At 39.8% G+C, this 18,087-nt stretch overlaps 1 protein-coding gene across 1 annotated transcript; it reads left to right on the forward strand.

Moving 5' to 3' along the window:
* Nucleotides 1-792: 792 nt before the first annotated feature.
* Nucleotides 793-16,162, forward strand: EFCAB14 (EF-hand calcium binding domain 14; the record flags this gene model as incomplete). Its single annotated transcript, XM_029086063.1, has 10 exons — nucleotides 793-941; nucleotides 4,273-4,418; nucleotides 6,359-6,457; nucleotides 9,330-9,440; nucleotides 10,219-10,299; nucleotides 11,145-11,336; nucleotides 11,989-12,069; nucleotides 13,291-13,402; nucleotides 14,294-14,425; nucleotides 15,273-16,162. Coding segments are annotated over 10 exons (1,276 nt in total), but the record flags the coding sequence as incomplete, so codon positions are not given.
* Nucleotides 16,163-18,087: the final 1,925 nt, after the last annotated feature.

Consider the following 18,087-nt stretch of genomic DNA (forward strand, 5'->3'; position numbering starts at 1 on the left):
GCGGCTGCGTTGCCCTCCGCGGGTCAGCTCGGCACTGGGGGGCTTGCGGGGGCGCTGGGGACTGCCAGGAAGGACCTGGAGCTGCAGCGACTGTGTCTGGGCCAACAGGTCTCCTCGCTGGGGGTGGAAATAGATCTGAACCGTCCTCTGGGTTTTTTCTTCCTGCTTTTTCTGCACAGCGCAGCCGAAGTCCGTGGAGCAGCTCGGGGTCAGCTGCTTGAGGTGCTGAGCACAGTTACCCCCGTGTGCTCAGCGTGGCACAGCGCTGTATCTGCGAGCTGACCCAGTGCCTGTTTGGTCACGGACACGACGTGCTTTTACCAATAGATAAACTTTTCAGTTAAGTAACAGTGTTATTAATGAGCCTCTAATAATAAGTAAAGGTAGGCACGTCGGAGAAAAACTTAAGCTTTTGCAGGTTAGGATAATGTAGAAGTACTTGTCATGCCATTATGGTAACACCCTTCCTTGAAGCCTGCTTTCCAAGCTATCAAACAGGTGTTCCTAAATTAAGTTTATGTGAGCACAGGAGGAAATTTTAGTAAGAGAAACCTGGCAGCTGCTCTTAAATATGCTCAATGTGCCTCCTGAGGATAAACTGAGCAGAAAGGAATAGCCCTGATCTCACTGTATAGCCTTATTTATTCTTGGAAAAGCTCTTTGTTAGCTCTTGTCAGCCAAAACATGCATGCTTTTCTAGCACTGTCCATTACTTTGATAGATCAGCATTTAAAATAAAACATTTCTAGGTACTCTTGAATATTCACGAGCTGTTGTTTTTGTTTTACCCAGGGGAGATTATCTGCGATGCTGCAAATTCTGTTACCCGCTGTGTGCGTTTGTCATTCTTGCCGCTTGTGTGGTAGCCTGTGTGGGCTTAGTCTGGATGCAGGTGGCTCTCAAGGAGGATCTGGATGCAATAAAAGAGAAGTTTCGAACTAGTAAGTATAAATGTAACTACACTATTTCACGTTTGCTTTGGGCAATATGAAGAGCTTTAGTTGCCTACCTGCTTATGCAAAGTCTGAAGGTACTGAGTGGACAAACTGCCACTCAGTTGAGGAGTCCTCTGAGCCAAAAACACTTAGAGGCTGGGTGAATCTAAGGCAAATGTTGCATATTCTTGTTTGCTGTGTATCTTCTGAGGAGCAGGGGTGTTGGACTATGTGAGCCTGTACATACATTTCTAAAATTCCTGACTTTGGTCTTGGGAGTGCTCTTTTTCAAAGGAAGCCCCTATTTAAAAATAAAAAGTTCAGCTCAGCCTCGTAAAAGCAGTCTAGGGGATTTTCACACATCCCTTTAAAAAAAAAAAGGGTGGGGGGGAAACAATGTTCTTGTCTTGAGTTTTTTTAAAAAACCTGTAATACTTGCTCTGGTGTTACTGCAATTTGAATGTTGTTTTGGTGTTATGTTTTTTCTTTGTATCCTCTAAATGTTCATCTTGCCTGCATTGACCTGTTCTTGTTCATTTATGTAGCGTGGCATATCGTGTGGAGTCACATCATGTTTAATACTTTGAAGTATGGAGTTACCAAGAAGCATTTTGCTTGTAGGTCTCGGGTTTTTCCTGTCCATGTAAGATTTCAGTATTATAACTTCTGTAGTGCTGAAGTATAACAGATGGTGAGATTTGCATGTAACCTACGCTCTTGATTCTCCCTACCTCACCTCTGGACACCAGGTATATTTTGGTGCCTTATTTTAGTAGTGTTTAAAATCCTGTCTATTGAAAAAGGCAGTGATAAGCTGAGGAGCTCTGTGAATGGAGCAGAAGAGAGTGAAGCTTAAGCACTCAGGCAGTCTGTAGCTGCCTCAGGAAAGCTAGCTAGTTCCATTTTGCCTGAGGAGCCCTGCTGTTGACTGTGGGTTTTGTCCTATAGCGTTGATCTTCATTTTAGCATTTTTGTGCCCCTTCACATGGAGGTGAATTTAAAAATAAGGCTGGTAAAATCAATTCAGAAGTTAGGAGGCTGCTAGGGTTGGAGGTAAGCAGAGGGCTTGACTTGCTTGTGGTAAAAGAGGCGTTAAGGAAATACGTGCAGAAATTCTTTGCCGTTGGTGTTTAGGGATTCCTGCTTGGGTGTGGAACTCTGCTGTGAGGTGGGGAGTTGTCTGCTGAGGTGGAACCTGCTGGCTGGCTGAGAGTTGCTGATATTTGTGCTTTTGTATTAACCCATCCTGAGCTTTGAAAGTTAGCTGTAACTGGTGTCCACCAGATACGGAGGAAACCTGGAGGTGCAGGCGCTGCTTTGTGGCTGTGAGTGTACGGAATGGCTCTGCAGCGGCTGTTTCTGTGTTCTGGGTAAGCTGAAAGCCACTCTCCATGGACTTGGTCTGCTTTAAGTTTGTACTGCCAACACACAAGTTTTGTGTGATGACAGCACTTGGCTTTGGTGTAGTTAAGTTTCATCATTCCTGTTCTACACAGACCCTCTTTGTTAAAGCAGTTGTTGTCTCCAAGCTGTCTGGCATTTACAGATGTGCTTATTTTCTCCTTAATAGCTCTGATAGAAAAGCTCTGCCTTTAATAGTTGGTCTACTGATAAAGTAGTCTCAGATTTCCTTGCCACTGTAATAGTACACCTAGAAGCTGGATAGAAGCCTTATAATGAGGCACAGCATTAAAAACAACTACAAAAAAAGCAGACGAGAAGAATAACCTGGTTCCAAAACGTAACATTGTGCTTTGGTGAGATGGGTGGGTGGATGGAGAAACAAAGGCAGGGGATCAGTGCAAGTTTGGAGAAAGAACCTTCTTCCTCTGAGTCTTCATCCAGACTTTTTCCCCATAACAGCAGATTCCCGTGGTGGTATTTGTTAATATTCTCCCATCCTTTGAACAAACTGAGGATGCTGTGAGTGCTTTTTAAGAATAAGACATCTTTGCATCTAGTATGTTTGGGACAGGGAGAAGTCATCGTGGTGTTTCTTTTCAGTTGTTAGTAATGATGCTAGGAATGCAGATAGTACTTAACCTTCCTAGCACTGCAAAGTAAGTGGAGTCTCGCTGTGCACAGTGAGAGTAGCAAAACAGAAAATAAATTGTCTACAAGAGCCTCTGAAACATCAGATTCAGTGTGAACTGCTTGTGTCAAGTGCATAATTAACTCTCAATCTGTTTTGGCTAAAATACACCTTCCAAGATCGTACTTAACCGAAAGTGCTGTTTGGATCTTGAGCGATCAATGCAGATCACTCTGTACCTAGAAATTACTTTCAGGACTTGCTTCAAGAAAAGTGAAGTGGGGTTTTGAAGATGCACAGCTTTACAGTTGTGTGTGTTTGGGCATCCAGTCCATGGGCATGAAGCACTCCTGGAGGCTTCCTCTTTTGGCTGGATGGGTCATGTGTGGAAATTTGTTCTGGGAGCTGCCAGCTACGTGCCACATGGGTCACACTGCTCTTGGCAGTCTGGTCTGAACGATGGCGGTTTGTCGTGGTGCATTCCAGTGCTGTGTTACAGGGTGGAGGTGCAGGTTTGGGAGAACTGTCATCTCCATCTCAAAACCTTTCCTTATTTGTTTGCCAGACCTAGGGATTTAGAATTGCCTAATAGCGCTTGGAGCTAAACAGCTTAGTCACTGCAGACCTAGAAGAGCTGCATTTCTGAGGCTCACTTGAATTGGTTTGAGCTGCGTGTTTCCCCCTTCCTGTGGTATTAATTGCAGTAATAACTGACTTTATTTCCAAGGACCTTGTTTACTAATTTGTTTACCAACAGACATTAGTGTGTGAGCTTATACATTTTTTCAATTGTCTTGCTGTCACACAGAACAACTGTAATCATGTTAATCTCTTTGGAATTCACTTCATGGTCAGCAGCCCCTTTGCAGGCTTGAAAAGGGCACAGAGGTTTATTTCACGTACCTCCTTCGCCCTGGTACTGTTGGCAGTTCTTATTCACAGTCTCATTACTATTTCATGTTCCTCTTTCAATGTAATGCAACATAACAGCAGTAAAGACCTGCTGAGGCTCGCTGGAATGACAGTACTATTGCAAAGTGTTAAATTTAGTACAGTCTCTCCGGGTTTTCTATGCAGATGTTAGTACTCTTAAAACAAACAAAAAAAGAGCTGTCATTCTGAACACTTAATTCTGAATTGGTAATAAACCCATATGTAGAAACTGTTATTGCTGACTTTCACCACTGTAGATACTACTCTTTGTAATTTGTCTTCTGCCTTTCAACATTGTTTATCTGGACTTTTTTCTTTTGTTGTTTTTTTTTTAAACAAATGTAATTATTTCTTCATTTTTTTTTTTTTTAGTGGAATCTAATCAAAAGACATCATTCCAAGAAATTCCTAAACTGAATGAAGATTTGCTGCAGAAGCAAAAGCAACTAGAACAAATTGAGACTGGAGAACTGGGACTAAGTAAAATTTGGATAAATATCACCGAGATCAATAAACAGGTGAGAGAGATCAGTGCTTGGTTTTGAAAAATAATTAAAAAATCCATTCGAATTTATTTTTACAGAAATTAATTTCAAGTGCAGTGCTGAGCTTTTCTCTAAGGACTTCTGTGACCAAGTGCTTAGACTTTTATTTTTAAAGTTAAAATGGAATATGTCTCATTATTAAACAAGTGAAGGAAGGTTGAGCATCCAGTTGGACTGGAGACTGATCGCAAAGAGGAGAAATTATGCAACAGGTGGGAAGACTTCAGGCAGAATTTAAAAGAACATGAGAATTGTGCAGTTCTTAATTTTCCTGCCAAACAGTTGTGATGTTTATGATGAGACATTTGACATTTCAGATTTCTGAGAGTGACTGTAAAGACTTCATGAGCATGGAAAGAAGTTACCTGAATCCATGCAAGTTCATGTTGCTACAAATGAAGTGCTGGTGTCTTGTGAATATAAAATCTGCTAATACTCACTTGGAATCTGAGCGGATGTAAATCTTAGCTCTGTTTATGTGGTTAGAACTAAGCCACTTAACAGAAAGCTGTTTCCTCAGCTAATGTATTAGTTCATGCTTCAAAACAAAGCATCCAGCAAGGCTCTTACTGAAATTCTTGGTTCTGAGGGTAAAAGTTCAGAGCTGCTCATAGTTAGTGGTATCAAGAGATGTGTGGGGAACCCTCCCTGACACTGGTGCTTTGGATTTAATTTTTAAGAGTATTGAGGTGCCTGCTCAGATTGGGTTTTCTTAAGTCCTGTGCAGTGGTTAAGTGCTTAATGGGGGACATAAATATATCTGAAAATTTGACTTGCTTTCTTTGGCATCTGACAGTACGTGTTATCCACAGATATTTAGGTGCTTTATTGGACTTTTAGAACACCATCATCTGCACCTGAACATTAAAGATACTTGCACAAGGTTCTTGCAGGCCCTCAGGTTACTTCAAGGTCTGGTTACAGTCTGAACCAGCTCTTCTGGGGATCAAAATTTAGTTACTGGTGTGTTTTGTTTTGGTTGGTTGGTTCTTTTTTTTATTTGTTTTGTTTGGTGTTTTTTTTTCCCCATAAATTGTTAAGATGCACTACTGGGAATTATTTCAGCCAATATTCACAGCTGTGGAACCAGGGACACAGCACACCAGCTGATCAGCTTGGCCTAATGGAAAATTAGGATCTTGCCCATCTCCTCAGCTTGTGAAACTTTTTTTTTTTGTTTAACCAGAAGAAAGTGGGATTTATCTGCTCTACTTTTGTGATGTCAAATGTGAGAAGAAATTATTTTACTTTGGCTTTTACTACTGATGGCTACCAATTGATCTTAAAGTGATAGTGTTAGAAGTTAATCACCAGCATGTTGTTGTTTTTAGTTTATTTGACAGCTTTTCAATTAGAATGAATAAATAATCCTGAAGACCCATTGAGTAATTTGTATTCTGGGTCAAAGAGTTGATAGTAATTGAGATTGTCACTGTGCCATTTCTGTAGCAGAAGGTTTGAGTGTTAAGTGCAACTTCTTTGCCTGTCACTCAGCTAGGGAGGTTCCATGACTTTTCTGAGTTTTGCCAGGCAGGTTTGATTGCTAAATACAGAAACAGGTGATTGTTCCTTCCATGTAAAGGCTTCTTGCACAATTTTTAAAATCTTTCTTGGGCAACAGCCTCTTTCTCTAAGGGATTAATGTAGAGTGGGCAGAGGGTTCGTTATTGAAAAGAAGGGCTTTCATTCAGTTGGAAAAAAAGAAAAATCTTGCCTGTGTTGCAAGAGGCAGAATATTTTTAATGTAGCCTAGGCTGGACTTACCACCTCAAGCCAGGGGTGTGTTGTGTGTGCACATGTATATATTTTTGGTTTGCCTTGTGTTTTCGTTATACAAATTAAGTTGTTAATGTTGGGGAAGGTCAGAATCAGGAATACGCTGACTAATTTTAAATATTCCTCTTTGTTTTTAGATATCACTATTGACCTCAACAGTAAATCGTCTCAAAACCAACATAAAGTCTGCTTCTGATTTGATTTCTCTTCCTCTGACAGTAGAGAAACTGCAGAAGGCAAGTACTGTAAATGTGGCTATTGCTAAACGCGACCTGTGTCGCTGAGCTGCAGCTGGGCTCTTGGGGACAGCAGCAACAAAAGGATTTACCTGAATTGCATGTGAGGAGTGTTTGCTTCTCCATCTTGTTTTTAAATTTGACTTCATATTCTTGGTATTGTATGGTCCTACGATAAACACGTAGAACATAAAAAATTTGAAGGTCTTGGTTGTCCCTTTCTGGAGATGCATTTGTTTCTGGTTGTATTATGTTACCACTTCTTTACCTTGGAGCTGATCTTTCTGCTTGCTTTCCTTCAGGTTGCTAATCTTAATAAAATTTAAGACACTTGCACAAAGTTTGTCTGCAGATTTACAACTCTGCTTGCAAATAAGTGGTTTGTTTAGCTTTTTTAATTGTAAAAGAAAATGGATTGCTTTCTGGAAAACTTTTGAATCTTAAGCAGTATATAGTTCTACATCTGGCTCTGAATTTGAGGCACGTGGGGTCTAATTTGGAAGCAGTGGGCATGGAACATTACTGTGTGGGAGCTTTCTTGGTGTTCAGTACATGGACAACAAAACATGAATTATACTTTGATGGTCTTCTGACAATCCCTTGAAAGATGGGCTCTCTGAGGTGACACAGGCTTACTTGCTAAGGTGACTTCTGTTAATACAGTGTATTACCACGTGTCTTGGCTGACCATTCTTTCCCAAAGAACTGTCCTGTCTATTTTGATGCAAAGAATGGCTTGTTGAAACTTCCCTGGCTCATCCATGGCAGTTCTGTTTATTTAGCAATAAACATTTATATTGGGTTAACACCTAATGTCAGTCCAGTCATCTTTGTGGCTTTTGTGGGTTTCCACTTAATTTCCTATCCCTACAGAATTAATGTGTAATCAACAAGCTAGTCATATGCAAAGGAATTAGTGTGGTTTGGCTGATCTGGCTGCTAGGATTTCTTTTTCTGGGAGGAGTACAAAGCTATTTCCAAAGCTGCTAGTTTTCTGTTCTGAGTGTGCTGGATTTTCACTGTGTCCTATCAGAAGGAAGTCTTAAGGCAGTACCTAGAGTCTGGAACCTGCACCTACTTTATTTATATAATACAGAAAAACCTTGTGGTCATCTTGCTGCCTTCAGTACTGTCAGGACAAAGTGTTAGGGCCAACAGGTTTCAGCTTGCAGTGATCTGCTGAACAGTGAGGCTTTTTCATGTTAAAATAAGTCCATTCTTGGTCACACTTTGTGAAAAGCAAAGATCTTGGAAACTTTTGAGTTCTTTCCAGTCTCTACTGTTGAGTCTAAGTAAGATGTTAAATGTGACATCTGTTTCTGCTGCTCACATTTATGTTTTGTAAGGCTGAGATAATAAAACCAGAGCTGGAATCCTTCCAGGAGGTATATTGCGAAGTGCTGAGTGTAGAAAAACTATTTGGAGGTGTGAATTCAGTAGTTTTAATGGCTTGTAAGTGTCATGTTAATGAAAAGCGATAGGTTTCAAGACTTGGGCTTCTTTTTGACCTCTGTGCATGCTGAACTACCTCCTGTCACACAGGAGAACTTCAGTGGCTGTAGGTTGCTAGCCTGGCTTTTGATAGCCTTAGTGAAAAATGTCCTGCTCGACTGTCCATTGCATCCACCTGTTCTTGGAATTACCTGCCTTTCTTGGAAGAAAAGGCTGCTGTTCTTAAGGGAGCATTTTGGTTTTCTTAAGCCTTTTTTTCCCCTCTAGGGTACTGTTCCTGAAAAGGGGAGCTGCCTGCTGGTGTTAAAAGTCCTGAAGGATTACTGACAGAGTTCCTCTTGGACAGGGGCTTTTGTTCAGAATGGTGAAAGGTGCTAAAGATGTCCTGAGGTCCTCCAGGGCAGACAGATTGCTTGCTGAACCTGTGTTCAGACTTGCAAGATGAAGAGCTGGTGGAAGATTTGTGTGGATATTGTTTAAATATAGTCTGGGAAGCTAGAGGGTCACTTCAGTGCCTTAAGAGCTTATGAGCATAACAGGGTCTTAGGAAAAGGGGATTTTTAGATGGGTTCTACTTGTTTGAATGATTGAAGAAAGTATTGAAAGTGGAATGAGAAGCATAGGGGCATGCTCTGTCCCGTTACTGTAATTTCCACCAGTGTTTGTGGATGTCCCAGCTGACAACCTGACTCTGATAGGTGCTGTTCTGGCAACTGCTAAAACACCAGTGCAGCTTTGCAGAATAGCTACTTTCTGAAGTTAGGGCAGGGGATAGGAAGAGTTCACGTAGGTGAAGGCAAGGGAAGGATGGGACAGGAGCAAAGGCCACTGACACAACACACTGTACCTGCAGAAGTCATGGGAGCTTTCCTGATGCTTCAGAGCTATTATTTAATTTAAAAAACTCTAATACTGGCTTAAAAATCTCATAGGTGCCCTTCGGCAAACTAGTTTTGCAACGTGTGATGTCTGATGGGTAGCACCGCAAGACAATGAAGGCAGGGCGAGTGAATTATGTCAGCATCCTTGTGTTCAATGTGATTACTCCATGTAGAGAGGAGATAAGATGTCTTCATCACAGGATTTTTATTTTTTTATTTTTTATTTATTTTTTTTTTAGTAAATTAATGCCAGAACATTTTTATTGTTCTGGGAGTGACAGTAGCAAACCCATAATTTGGGTTATCTAGTTAAAGCTGTCATGGTGTAGAGCGTGTGTTCATCTAGTGGCCTGGTGATGTGATGGGTAAATTTGCAGTTTTGTCTGTGAAGGAATTTCTGAATATTCCAAACTCACATGCATATTTTTGTGGTGGTCTTCCTGCAGTTCCAGGAGCAAAACGTTGTATTTAGCAGATTGAAACTTTGGAACAGTCCAGTTGAGGAGGGTTGAGATTTTTGTCTATTTCTTTTCTTCCAGACTGTAGCGAACATAGGTAGCACTCTTACCAGTGTTTCTCATGATGTTGAAAATATACAGACAGCTATTGAAGAATACAAGAAATCCATAGAAATACTCCAGAATGATGTGGTAAGAAAACAAACTGATTTAACTGTGTTTTAACCGTTACCTGCGTAATATGAAGCAAGTTTAAGAACTGTGTGGAGTCTTGCCTTACGCCTTCAAAATACTTCAGAAGTTTCAGTAGGTGCTGGTTGGTACATTAATAGACTGCTAATCTCGTAATCCCTGTGTGACATCTCCTATGTGGTATCAAGTATGTCTTTTTTCTGTAGCTGTCATTGTTGGTTGCTTCTATACTTCCTAGCCTGGGGATTTTTGCTTCCTGCTACACAGATGTGGAGCCTTGGTAATCTCTGCTTTTGTGTAATGCAGGTTACTGCTTGTGGTAACTCTCTGCACTGTTTTAGGAATTGAGGGTGGTGGAAGCACCAACTGTTGAGATACAGTTTTTTGGTTGAATTAAGGATGCATATAAGGATGAAATTACTATCTTTACCAGAAAGTACTCACTGTATTTATACTAACCTCTTGTTTGGGATTAACAAATTGAGGCAATAATTAAAGTTTTTCAGCTAAACTGCAATCCAGCATTACTTTAATAAGAAAACTTGCAGATGAGATCTAAATTAGACACATTATAAAACTAGATTCAGTCAGTGGGTACTATGAAACCATTGCAGATATGGCAGTGTGTATATCAGCCTAGTTAAAATACTGCATGCACAACAGACATGAGTGACTAAAATTGTAGCAAAACATCCTTAGCTACAGCCTGCCAATTATTAAAAGCTTAGTATTTTTTTTACAGTCATTTGGTAATGTAATTTTCTGCTTCTTTCCTTAGAAGGAATTAAAACAGATACCTTCACTTCCCTCCACTGTTGTGCCAAGGACTGAGAGAAATCAGACAGAAAATTGCAAACAGGTATTTTTCTCCATTATGTAAGGAATATTGGTACAAGTATCACTGATACTTAACTTTTCTGCGTGTTTTGCAGTACTGTAGTTTACAAAAAAACTGTGTTTTTTGTCAAGACAATACAGATAGCACACTTCAAAATGAAATACAAGATAATTCGTAGTTTGTTCCTGTGTATGTGCAAACAGAAAAGTATCCTACTCTGGGAGTAATTTTTTTGTGTTCTAACTGGGTGAGGAGTAAAAAGACTGAAATGAATATCAAACTAATTATAGGTGTACTTTGCTTATGTAAATGGAAATGAAGTAAAGGCTTTTTATCAAATGGATTTTAAGGCAGGTACTTGCCAGTCTAAGCAAATTTGGGAGTGGCACGAATTGAGTCACCCTCAATATAATGAGGTGTGGAATGCAACAACAAAAAAAGGATAATGTGTGGGTGTTTAGCTGAATGAGTTGGAATACAATTTATATACATTTAATATGGCTGATATCTTCCTGAGAAATAAGTCTTGTATATAAATATGCCTAGTACATGCTTTCTTGGGAAAAAGAGTTGGTGTGGTTACTAAGCTTGCCCTGGAAAATTAGATGAATAGGCTTTGTGTGTTTGCTGGCACAGCTAAAATCATTTCATTAGCGACAAAGAGGCTAGCCCCGAGGAAGAATCTCAGTTTTAAACTTTGAAAGCTGGAATAACTTTCTGGAAGCTTCCAGTTGGATGTTTTCTGCTGTGTTGGTGCAGAGCCAGTCTAAAGTTTGTGCAGTTAAACTAGGTCAGTCACCATGTTGTTAATAGTAAGAGTGATGCAGAGGCTGAGTAAACTGACGTGTGCTGGTTTTGTATTTCAGGAAAGCCAGTCACTGCATGCAGCTTTGGAAGAGCTAAATAATACTGTAGTGGTGTACCAGAAGTTGAATGACATCAAGCTTCTAAATGTGGATTCAGCCATTGGTAACCTGAGCCAGAGGGTTATGCTGTTAGAAAACTCTCCCCTTGCTGTGAATAATCTGGATAAAATAGAGAACTTGTCTGCCAGCGTGGTAAGTATTTGATGACTAAGGGTGTCTACTCAGGCTCGTAGTTCCAATACTTTCTGTACACTACAGGTATAGCTTTTCAAACTTAAGAAAATGTCAGAATGAAACTTGAGGCACTTCGGATTTCATTTTAAAAAGCTATCACTTGTTCCATATTTCTGAACAGATAACCAATGTTAAGTCTCTCTGAACTAAGCATTTCTTCCCTGCAGAATCTACAGAAAAATGTCCACAACACAGTGATGTTGATGGGATTCACAAACCTCTTTAACTATATTTTAGGAAGGTACTTTGGTATGGGTCTGTTCAGGCCACTGAGGAGCTAAGTAGGCCTCTGTATTGTTCAGTGGTGCTTAAATGCTAGAAAAAAATATATAAAAAAATTAATACTAAAGATGTTCATAAATCTTCCAGTGCTTTCTGTATGCCATACCGGGGCCAATCTCTGAGAACATCTTGTGTATGTTTAGCAATAAGGAACATGCTGATGTTGCTGTGAAAGTTACATAACCCTCTGTCTTCATGTTTTTTTCTAGCATGTATTTGTGCTGTTATTTTTCCTGCTTCATGCCTACCAAGTTTGAAAGAAGGAAACTCTACTGTAGAAAATAGTAAGCACAAGAATAAACTCTGCTTTCCTCCATTTTTCCTGTAGGGGAATGATGTAACTACCTCTCTAAAAGTGGAAAATGAAGATCAACTAGATAATGAAACTCATTCAAATAAAGAAGTGAAGGTAAAGTAAAAAAGCACAAACTACACTGGATTAGTAGAGCATGTTATTGTCTTTATAATCATGTTTTAAATGAGAGTTAATTGGGGAAAGATCTGCAAGCAGCCTAATCTAAGTTTCTTTTACAAGTCCAGAGTAGAGGGACAGCTTATCCACCCTGTTTTGGGGACAGGAAGCCAATTAGGATGGAAGAAAACTTGTAATAACTTAAAGTCTTGCCATTCTCACGGCATATGGGATAACATAGCAGAGGTGCTGTGATAGCCTTCCATGCAGCTGAGAGAATCTTGGGAGGTTCAGACTATGGCCCAGTGGAACAGGGGACTCTGGCAGCCAGCTCATTTGGGTACCCATTGCCATGTACTCAGTAAGCTAACTCAACTATTGTGGATTTGCACTGCCAGGTGGGTTATGGCATTTTTCCAGGTTTAAAAACTTTTTTGGATTGACTTAGAGAAACTAGTGAATTGCACTAGTGAATTCTAGGAATTGATGAAAGCTGCCTCTCAGTAGTGGTCTGATGCCTGGCTGTGAGCGAGTTTAATAGACTAGCTAAATGGACAAATGGTTGGTTGGGGATAAGAGGTGGTGCTGCTGAGGTTACTTTCTGTCTTCTGGAAAGAAGGCAGGTGAGCTAAACTGTCAGTTCTAGGCTTGGATTGGTAGGAACTCAGCCTGTCATCTGGAACCTACTCATAAAAACAGCAAAGGAGCTGCAGATTAATAAATGTGGTGGTTTTACTTTGACGGAGATATAGTGACTCCACCACTAAAGTAGTCAGAACTTCAGGCAAACATTTGAAACAATTCTGCAACTCAGTTAATGTATAAATGTTCACACCAAGTATGGCTGACTGCTTTTATATTATGATTTTTCAGTCTTGCTTATTTATATAAAATACATGTAAATTGAATGTCGGATTCTTTTGAAAGCAGTGTTTGCAAAGTACTTCCTTACTTTTCAGGTTGAGGTGCTGATTCTATTTTTCTTACAGACTATGTGAATTTATTCCTTACATCTCTTCATAGATGTGTGGTTGTTTTTGTGTTTTGGGGTTGTTGTTTTTTTCATTTTTTAAATCTTGTTTATGATTTTAAACTTGATCAGCCTGGAGACCTCCAAGTCACTCAAAAGTACTTACTTATTTTAAATTCTCTTCTGGATCTTTTCCATCTACTGAAGGAGTGCTTTTTAAGAATCTTTTTTTTTTCCTACAAATGCAGGAAACAGGAACCAGAGATTCTCAGGTATCAAAACTAAGAGAGAAGCTTCAGCTGATCAGTGCTCTCACAGGCAAACCAGAAAATGACAGACCCATTGAGATGTCAAAGAATGGTAAGAATGTCGTATAATAGTAATCCATAAACCTGCAGGTTCTCTGTGTAACTAAAAGAATAACTAATGAAGGTGGATAACTAATGTAGGTGGATAATTTAGACTGTTCTGTAAGATTTTTGGTGAAGGTCATTTCAGTTACAGTGGTAGAAAACTGGTGGCTCTAAAATAGAAAACTGTGTATTACTATGAAAGGTTGAATGTGCTTTCCATTTATAGCAGGGTTCACATGAATCAATAGCTTCTATTTAAAGGCACACAGTCATTAACCTGTAGAAATTCATAACCAGCAACATCTATTTTTGCTTTTTCAAAATTAAAGTGTAACATAGAGGAAAGGTCTGCGTCTCTGCTGACTTGCCTCAGCTCTGCACTTTTGCTGTATATATTCAGGTAGTGCTGAAGATAAGATTTTAAATACTTCATTACAATAGAACTGTGCTTGTTGTTAATTTGCTAAGCAGTGACTTAGAAGCTTAGACCTTGCTGTTGGGGAAGATAGATACCTGCATTGACATGGTGAAAACCCAGGTGGGCAGATGTAATGTGCTTAATAAAGTTTGCTCAGCACTTTCGGACTGGGAAGTAGAAAGCACTTCCGAGTCATTCTTTGTATGGGGATTCCAAATAACACATCTCCTAGTACGCCTTGAAAGAGTAAAGCTGTATCACTGTCCAAATGAAAAAAGTTTCCTTCCTTCTGTACTTCTAGTTAATTGGTAAAAGAGGACAACACTACTCTATTCTGAAATGATTTTGCAGCATGCTTATCCCATACAGCATTTGTGGTTAAAAAAAAAAAAGAAAATTACCAGGTTTTTTTTTTTGTTTGTTTCTGCTAAGTATAATTCTGTGGAATTAGTAAGACTAATAGAAATTGTTTTGTAACAGTTGAAAGTAGTCTAAGTACTACAGCAAAGCCCACAGACCTTTCAAGGCTGGCTTCAAGGTCAGCTGACGACAACACAGAGGATAACAGACAGCTAAGACATCTGTCCTTACCAGGAATTAACAGCATCGAAGGTATGTCCTTTCTAGGCTGACCTCTTCTTTTTCTGAGTATTTCATGTAAACGTTCAGGAGACGATCAGTATAACTGGAATTATGGTAGTGTGTCTGGGCATTCTGGGGGAAGTGAGGTCAATTTTAAAAGCTTGAGAACTACAGACTTTTTTTTTTTTTAAAAAGGTAATAAAAACAAACAAAAAGCAAAGAATAACATTGAAAACAAAACAAAAAACCCTGGAGTTTAAACACGATTGTGGATTATAAGTGAATTATAATTGTTTTGAGTACTGAAGTATTATACCAAGAGCCCCAGAGAGTGGGAGAGAAGTCAAGGGCAGAATTAGAGTGCTGAAGGAAAATGAAGTAGGTGTGAGTGCGTATGTTTGGGGTTTTTATTCTTTATTTTTTTTAAGAGAACATTGCCTGGTCAAATGAATGGTTTCTGGGTCTTGCTGTTCAGTCTCTTCAGCTACTGAAAGGGCAATGCTTTGCATCAGGAAGTGAATAGACACTTTTCCCTTTACATCCTCTGTCCTGTTGGTATAGCAACGGTCTTTCAGAGCTTGCCTTTGTGGAGGATAACTGCATCTGTATGCAGTTAGTGGTTGCAGAATGGGCTATTAGTTGTGTCCAGAAATAGGGATTACTTTTTTCAGATCTAATGTAATTTAGTCCAGAAATGTTTGTGCTTTTTTTTACTAAGCTGTTACTGACAGCTTGCAACAACAAAGAAGGCAAACTTGGGGATGCTTTATTTAATTAGTAGGTAGTAAGGCATAGTGCAGCAAAACTGGAAGAGCAGCTTATAAGATGTTTCTGTGTGCTTAAAAGAGCTACTTTTCAATCCTTGTTCTTTTTGCAGATCTTCAGAATTTGTTTGAAAAAGCAACTGAAGATGGAAAACTATTATCATATGAAGATCTTCAAAAGCTGTTTGGCTTTACAGCCCAAGAGTCACAGAGCTTTAAGAAATTTGACACAGATGGAGATGAGAAATACTCATTACAAGAACTGAGATTAGCTTTAGGTGTATAGAATATATATTTAGAAATGAGATATTGATGGATGCTACTGTAGCTAAAGGAAACTACAGGACATGAAAAACTGTGTCTGCACTTTTCCCAGTGTTTTACTGATCTTTGGAGCTAAATTACTGTACACATTGCCACCTCTTTTTTCATTTGCATTTATTGAAAAAAAAATTTACAAATTATGTGTCGACAGGACATAATACTGGGACTGTGTTAAAGTCCAGAAAATTCCCAAACTTTGAAACATTTTCCTCTCATTCTTTCCTTCTCAGAGGAGTTCTTGTTTTTAATTTAAAATGTGTACATAATAAAATAAACCTATGGTTTTGTATTTCACTGAAATTTGCCTTAAATTAGAGAGCTGCACTTTATGTAGAGCAGAAGGAAATCTGTCTTGTAAAGATGGGCTGCTTCTGCTTGTAAATATTTGAGATAGAATAAATTATGCATATTTAAGGGGAAGTTGTGTCAGGGGCTGTGTTGGTAGTAAACCATTCATAATGAGACTGAGCCAAAAAGGGGTGGTTAGAACTTGAGCTAAATTTCTAATTTTGACCAAGTCTATCCATGAATGAGTTTGGACTCAGTCAGAGGAAAGCAGGAGTGGTAAATCATGCCCATCTGTAGCAGGATTTATTTTCAGAGGGAAGAGTTGAAAGTGTTTTTATATCAGGAGCCTACAGGAGCAATTACCTACCAAGTGCTTGGGTTTTCACTTCAGCATTGTTTTAGCTTTGCTGTATTGCGTCCAGATTACATTTTGTGAGACGAGTCTATCTGTTTTTTAAAAAACATAAAGTATTGAGTAACTTTAACAGAATGCTTAAGAGGTAAAAGCCTACAATGCAGCCTGCTGAGTAGCCCCTGAATAGTTCATGCCTTGGCTACAGTCGGCAGCATGCTGGTGTTCTTGCTGACTGGTCACTGGAGATCTTGTGAACAGGGTTGCTGATACTGCCAGTTTCTTCCATCCACTGTTGTTTGGGTCACTTTGAAGTGTCCCAAGTAAAGCTCCTGGTCAGTAGGAGTGTGAGTGGGTGGGGAAGGCCCAGAGAGCAGACTTGTGAGCTGTTTCCTGATTAATGTGAATGAGATCACTTCTTGGTACTTTTACTTTTTGTGTTTTCACCAACAGAAGGATGCAAAAAGCAGGATAGGAGTGTGCAATCACGTTGGTTTTCTCTACCAACACATGCTTTGTAAATGAGGTTTCCTTACTATAGAGGAACTTAAGGGCTTGTTTATTCTATGGATCTAAACACAGAGTGTGTTTTAACCTTCTGGAACCTAGCAAATGATTCTGCAGAAGGGATTCTCTTGAAGGCTAGATCAGGACCAAGCTGGATTATTTTGCTCACAAATATCACTGATTTTGTTGAGAGTTTTTTGCATGATTAGTGAACTGAAGTCGCCCACTTTGCTGAAACATCAGTTTATGTGGAAGTCTGTTCATAATTGTTGACTTTTGCAAAACTTTAGACTGGATGTTTTATGAGTAATTGTATTCTGGAAGTATGAATCGGTGATGGAATGTACTAAATGGAACCCTGTTACCATTGCCTAGGCTACTTTCACTGTTGCTCTTCTATCCTGTTTGGGTAATGCAGATGTGACCCAATACGGAAATGCTTTTGGTGTGACATTTGAAAACACAGTATTTAAAAAACAAAACAAAACCAACCAACCTTGGCTTTTGAGAGGACAAGAAGCCACTTGCTTCTTGCTGCTTCCCACACCCTTTTATACACTACTGTATAATTCCTTAACCAAATAAAAAAACCTAGCAATAAAATGTAACCATTCCGATATTTTATTTGTACATACTGTATCATAGCCATATGCCAGAGTTTGCAAAATATTTTTGGAAGTTTGATTTGTATGGAATTTAACTTACCTTATATTTTAAGGGATTACTGTATTGACATGTGAATCTATTAGTGTTTTGTTTTGTTGCAGTCTGCTTTACTTTTAGGTGGCTTTTCAACAGCAGTAGTGAAACCATCAGCTAGAGACAGCATGTGCTGCTTCAGCCGCCTGTGTTCTCTGCCAAGGAGCCGAAGCTGGTCAGTAATTGCCACTGGGGCACAACTGTCCAGGGGTGCTGCTTAATTTGCATGCCAAGAAGCATAGTCGATCGCTAATTGCTGTAGTCACTGCTGTTGTAGGATGGACTTGTCCTATCAATTTAACAAAATCCAATCATCTCTGAGTACAGTGGTGGCTTTTGTTTGGCCTGGTGTAGCTGGTAGCAGTGTGCTGCAGGCTGGGAGCACTGGTCCCCAGCCGGTCACTCCCATGCATGCAAGTGGTGTGCTGTGCTGCTGGTCTCCATCCCGCATGCTCTCATAGAATCGTAGCCCTGATGCTGGGTGTCACTGGGCTTCCTCCTCTGGGTTTTAATCACACTGCAGCTGGCAGAGGCTGTAAAAGCCATGGGTGTAGTAAATACACTGGTCTGGATTGCAGACGGTGGGTTTCCAGGGGGTGGTTGAAGGTCAGCCCAGAGCAGGGGTTGTGCTGCTTCGGGGGGCGAGACCTGCAGAAAAAAGTGATGTCTGAGCTAAAAACAGATGAAATGGCGAGAGGGACGGGAGAGCGATGCACTGCTGAGACGCGTTGTTACGCTGTGATTCTTGGGTTCATCTT

Source organism: Antrostomus carolinensis, unplaced genomic scaffold, assembly GCF_000700745.2.
Source record: "Antrostomus carolinensis isolate BGI_N321 unplaced genomic scaffold, ASM70074v2 Scaffold52767, whole genome shotgun sequence".
NCBI classification, from domain to species: Eukaryota; Metazoa; Chordata; class Aves; order Caprimulgiformes; family Caprimulgidae; genus Antrostomus; species Antrostomus carolinensis.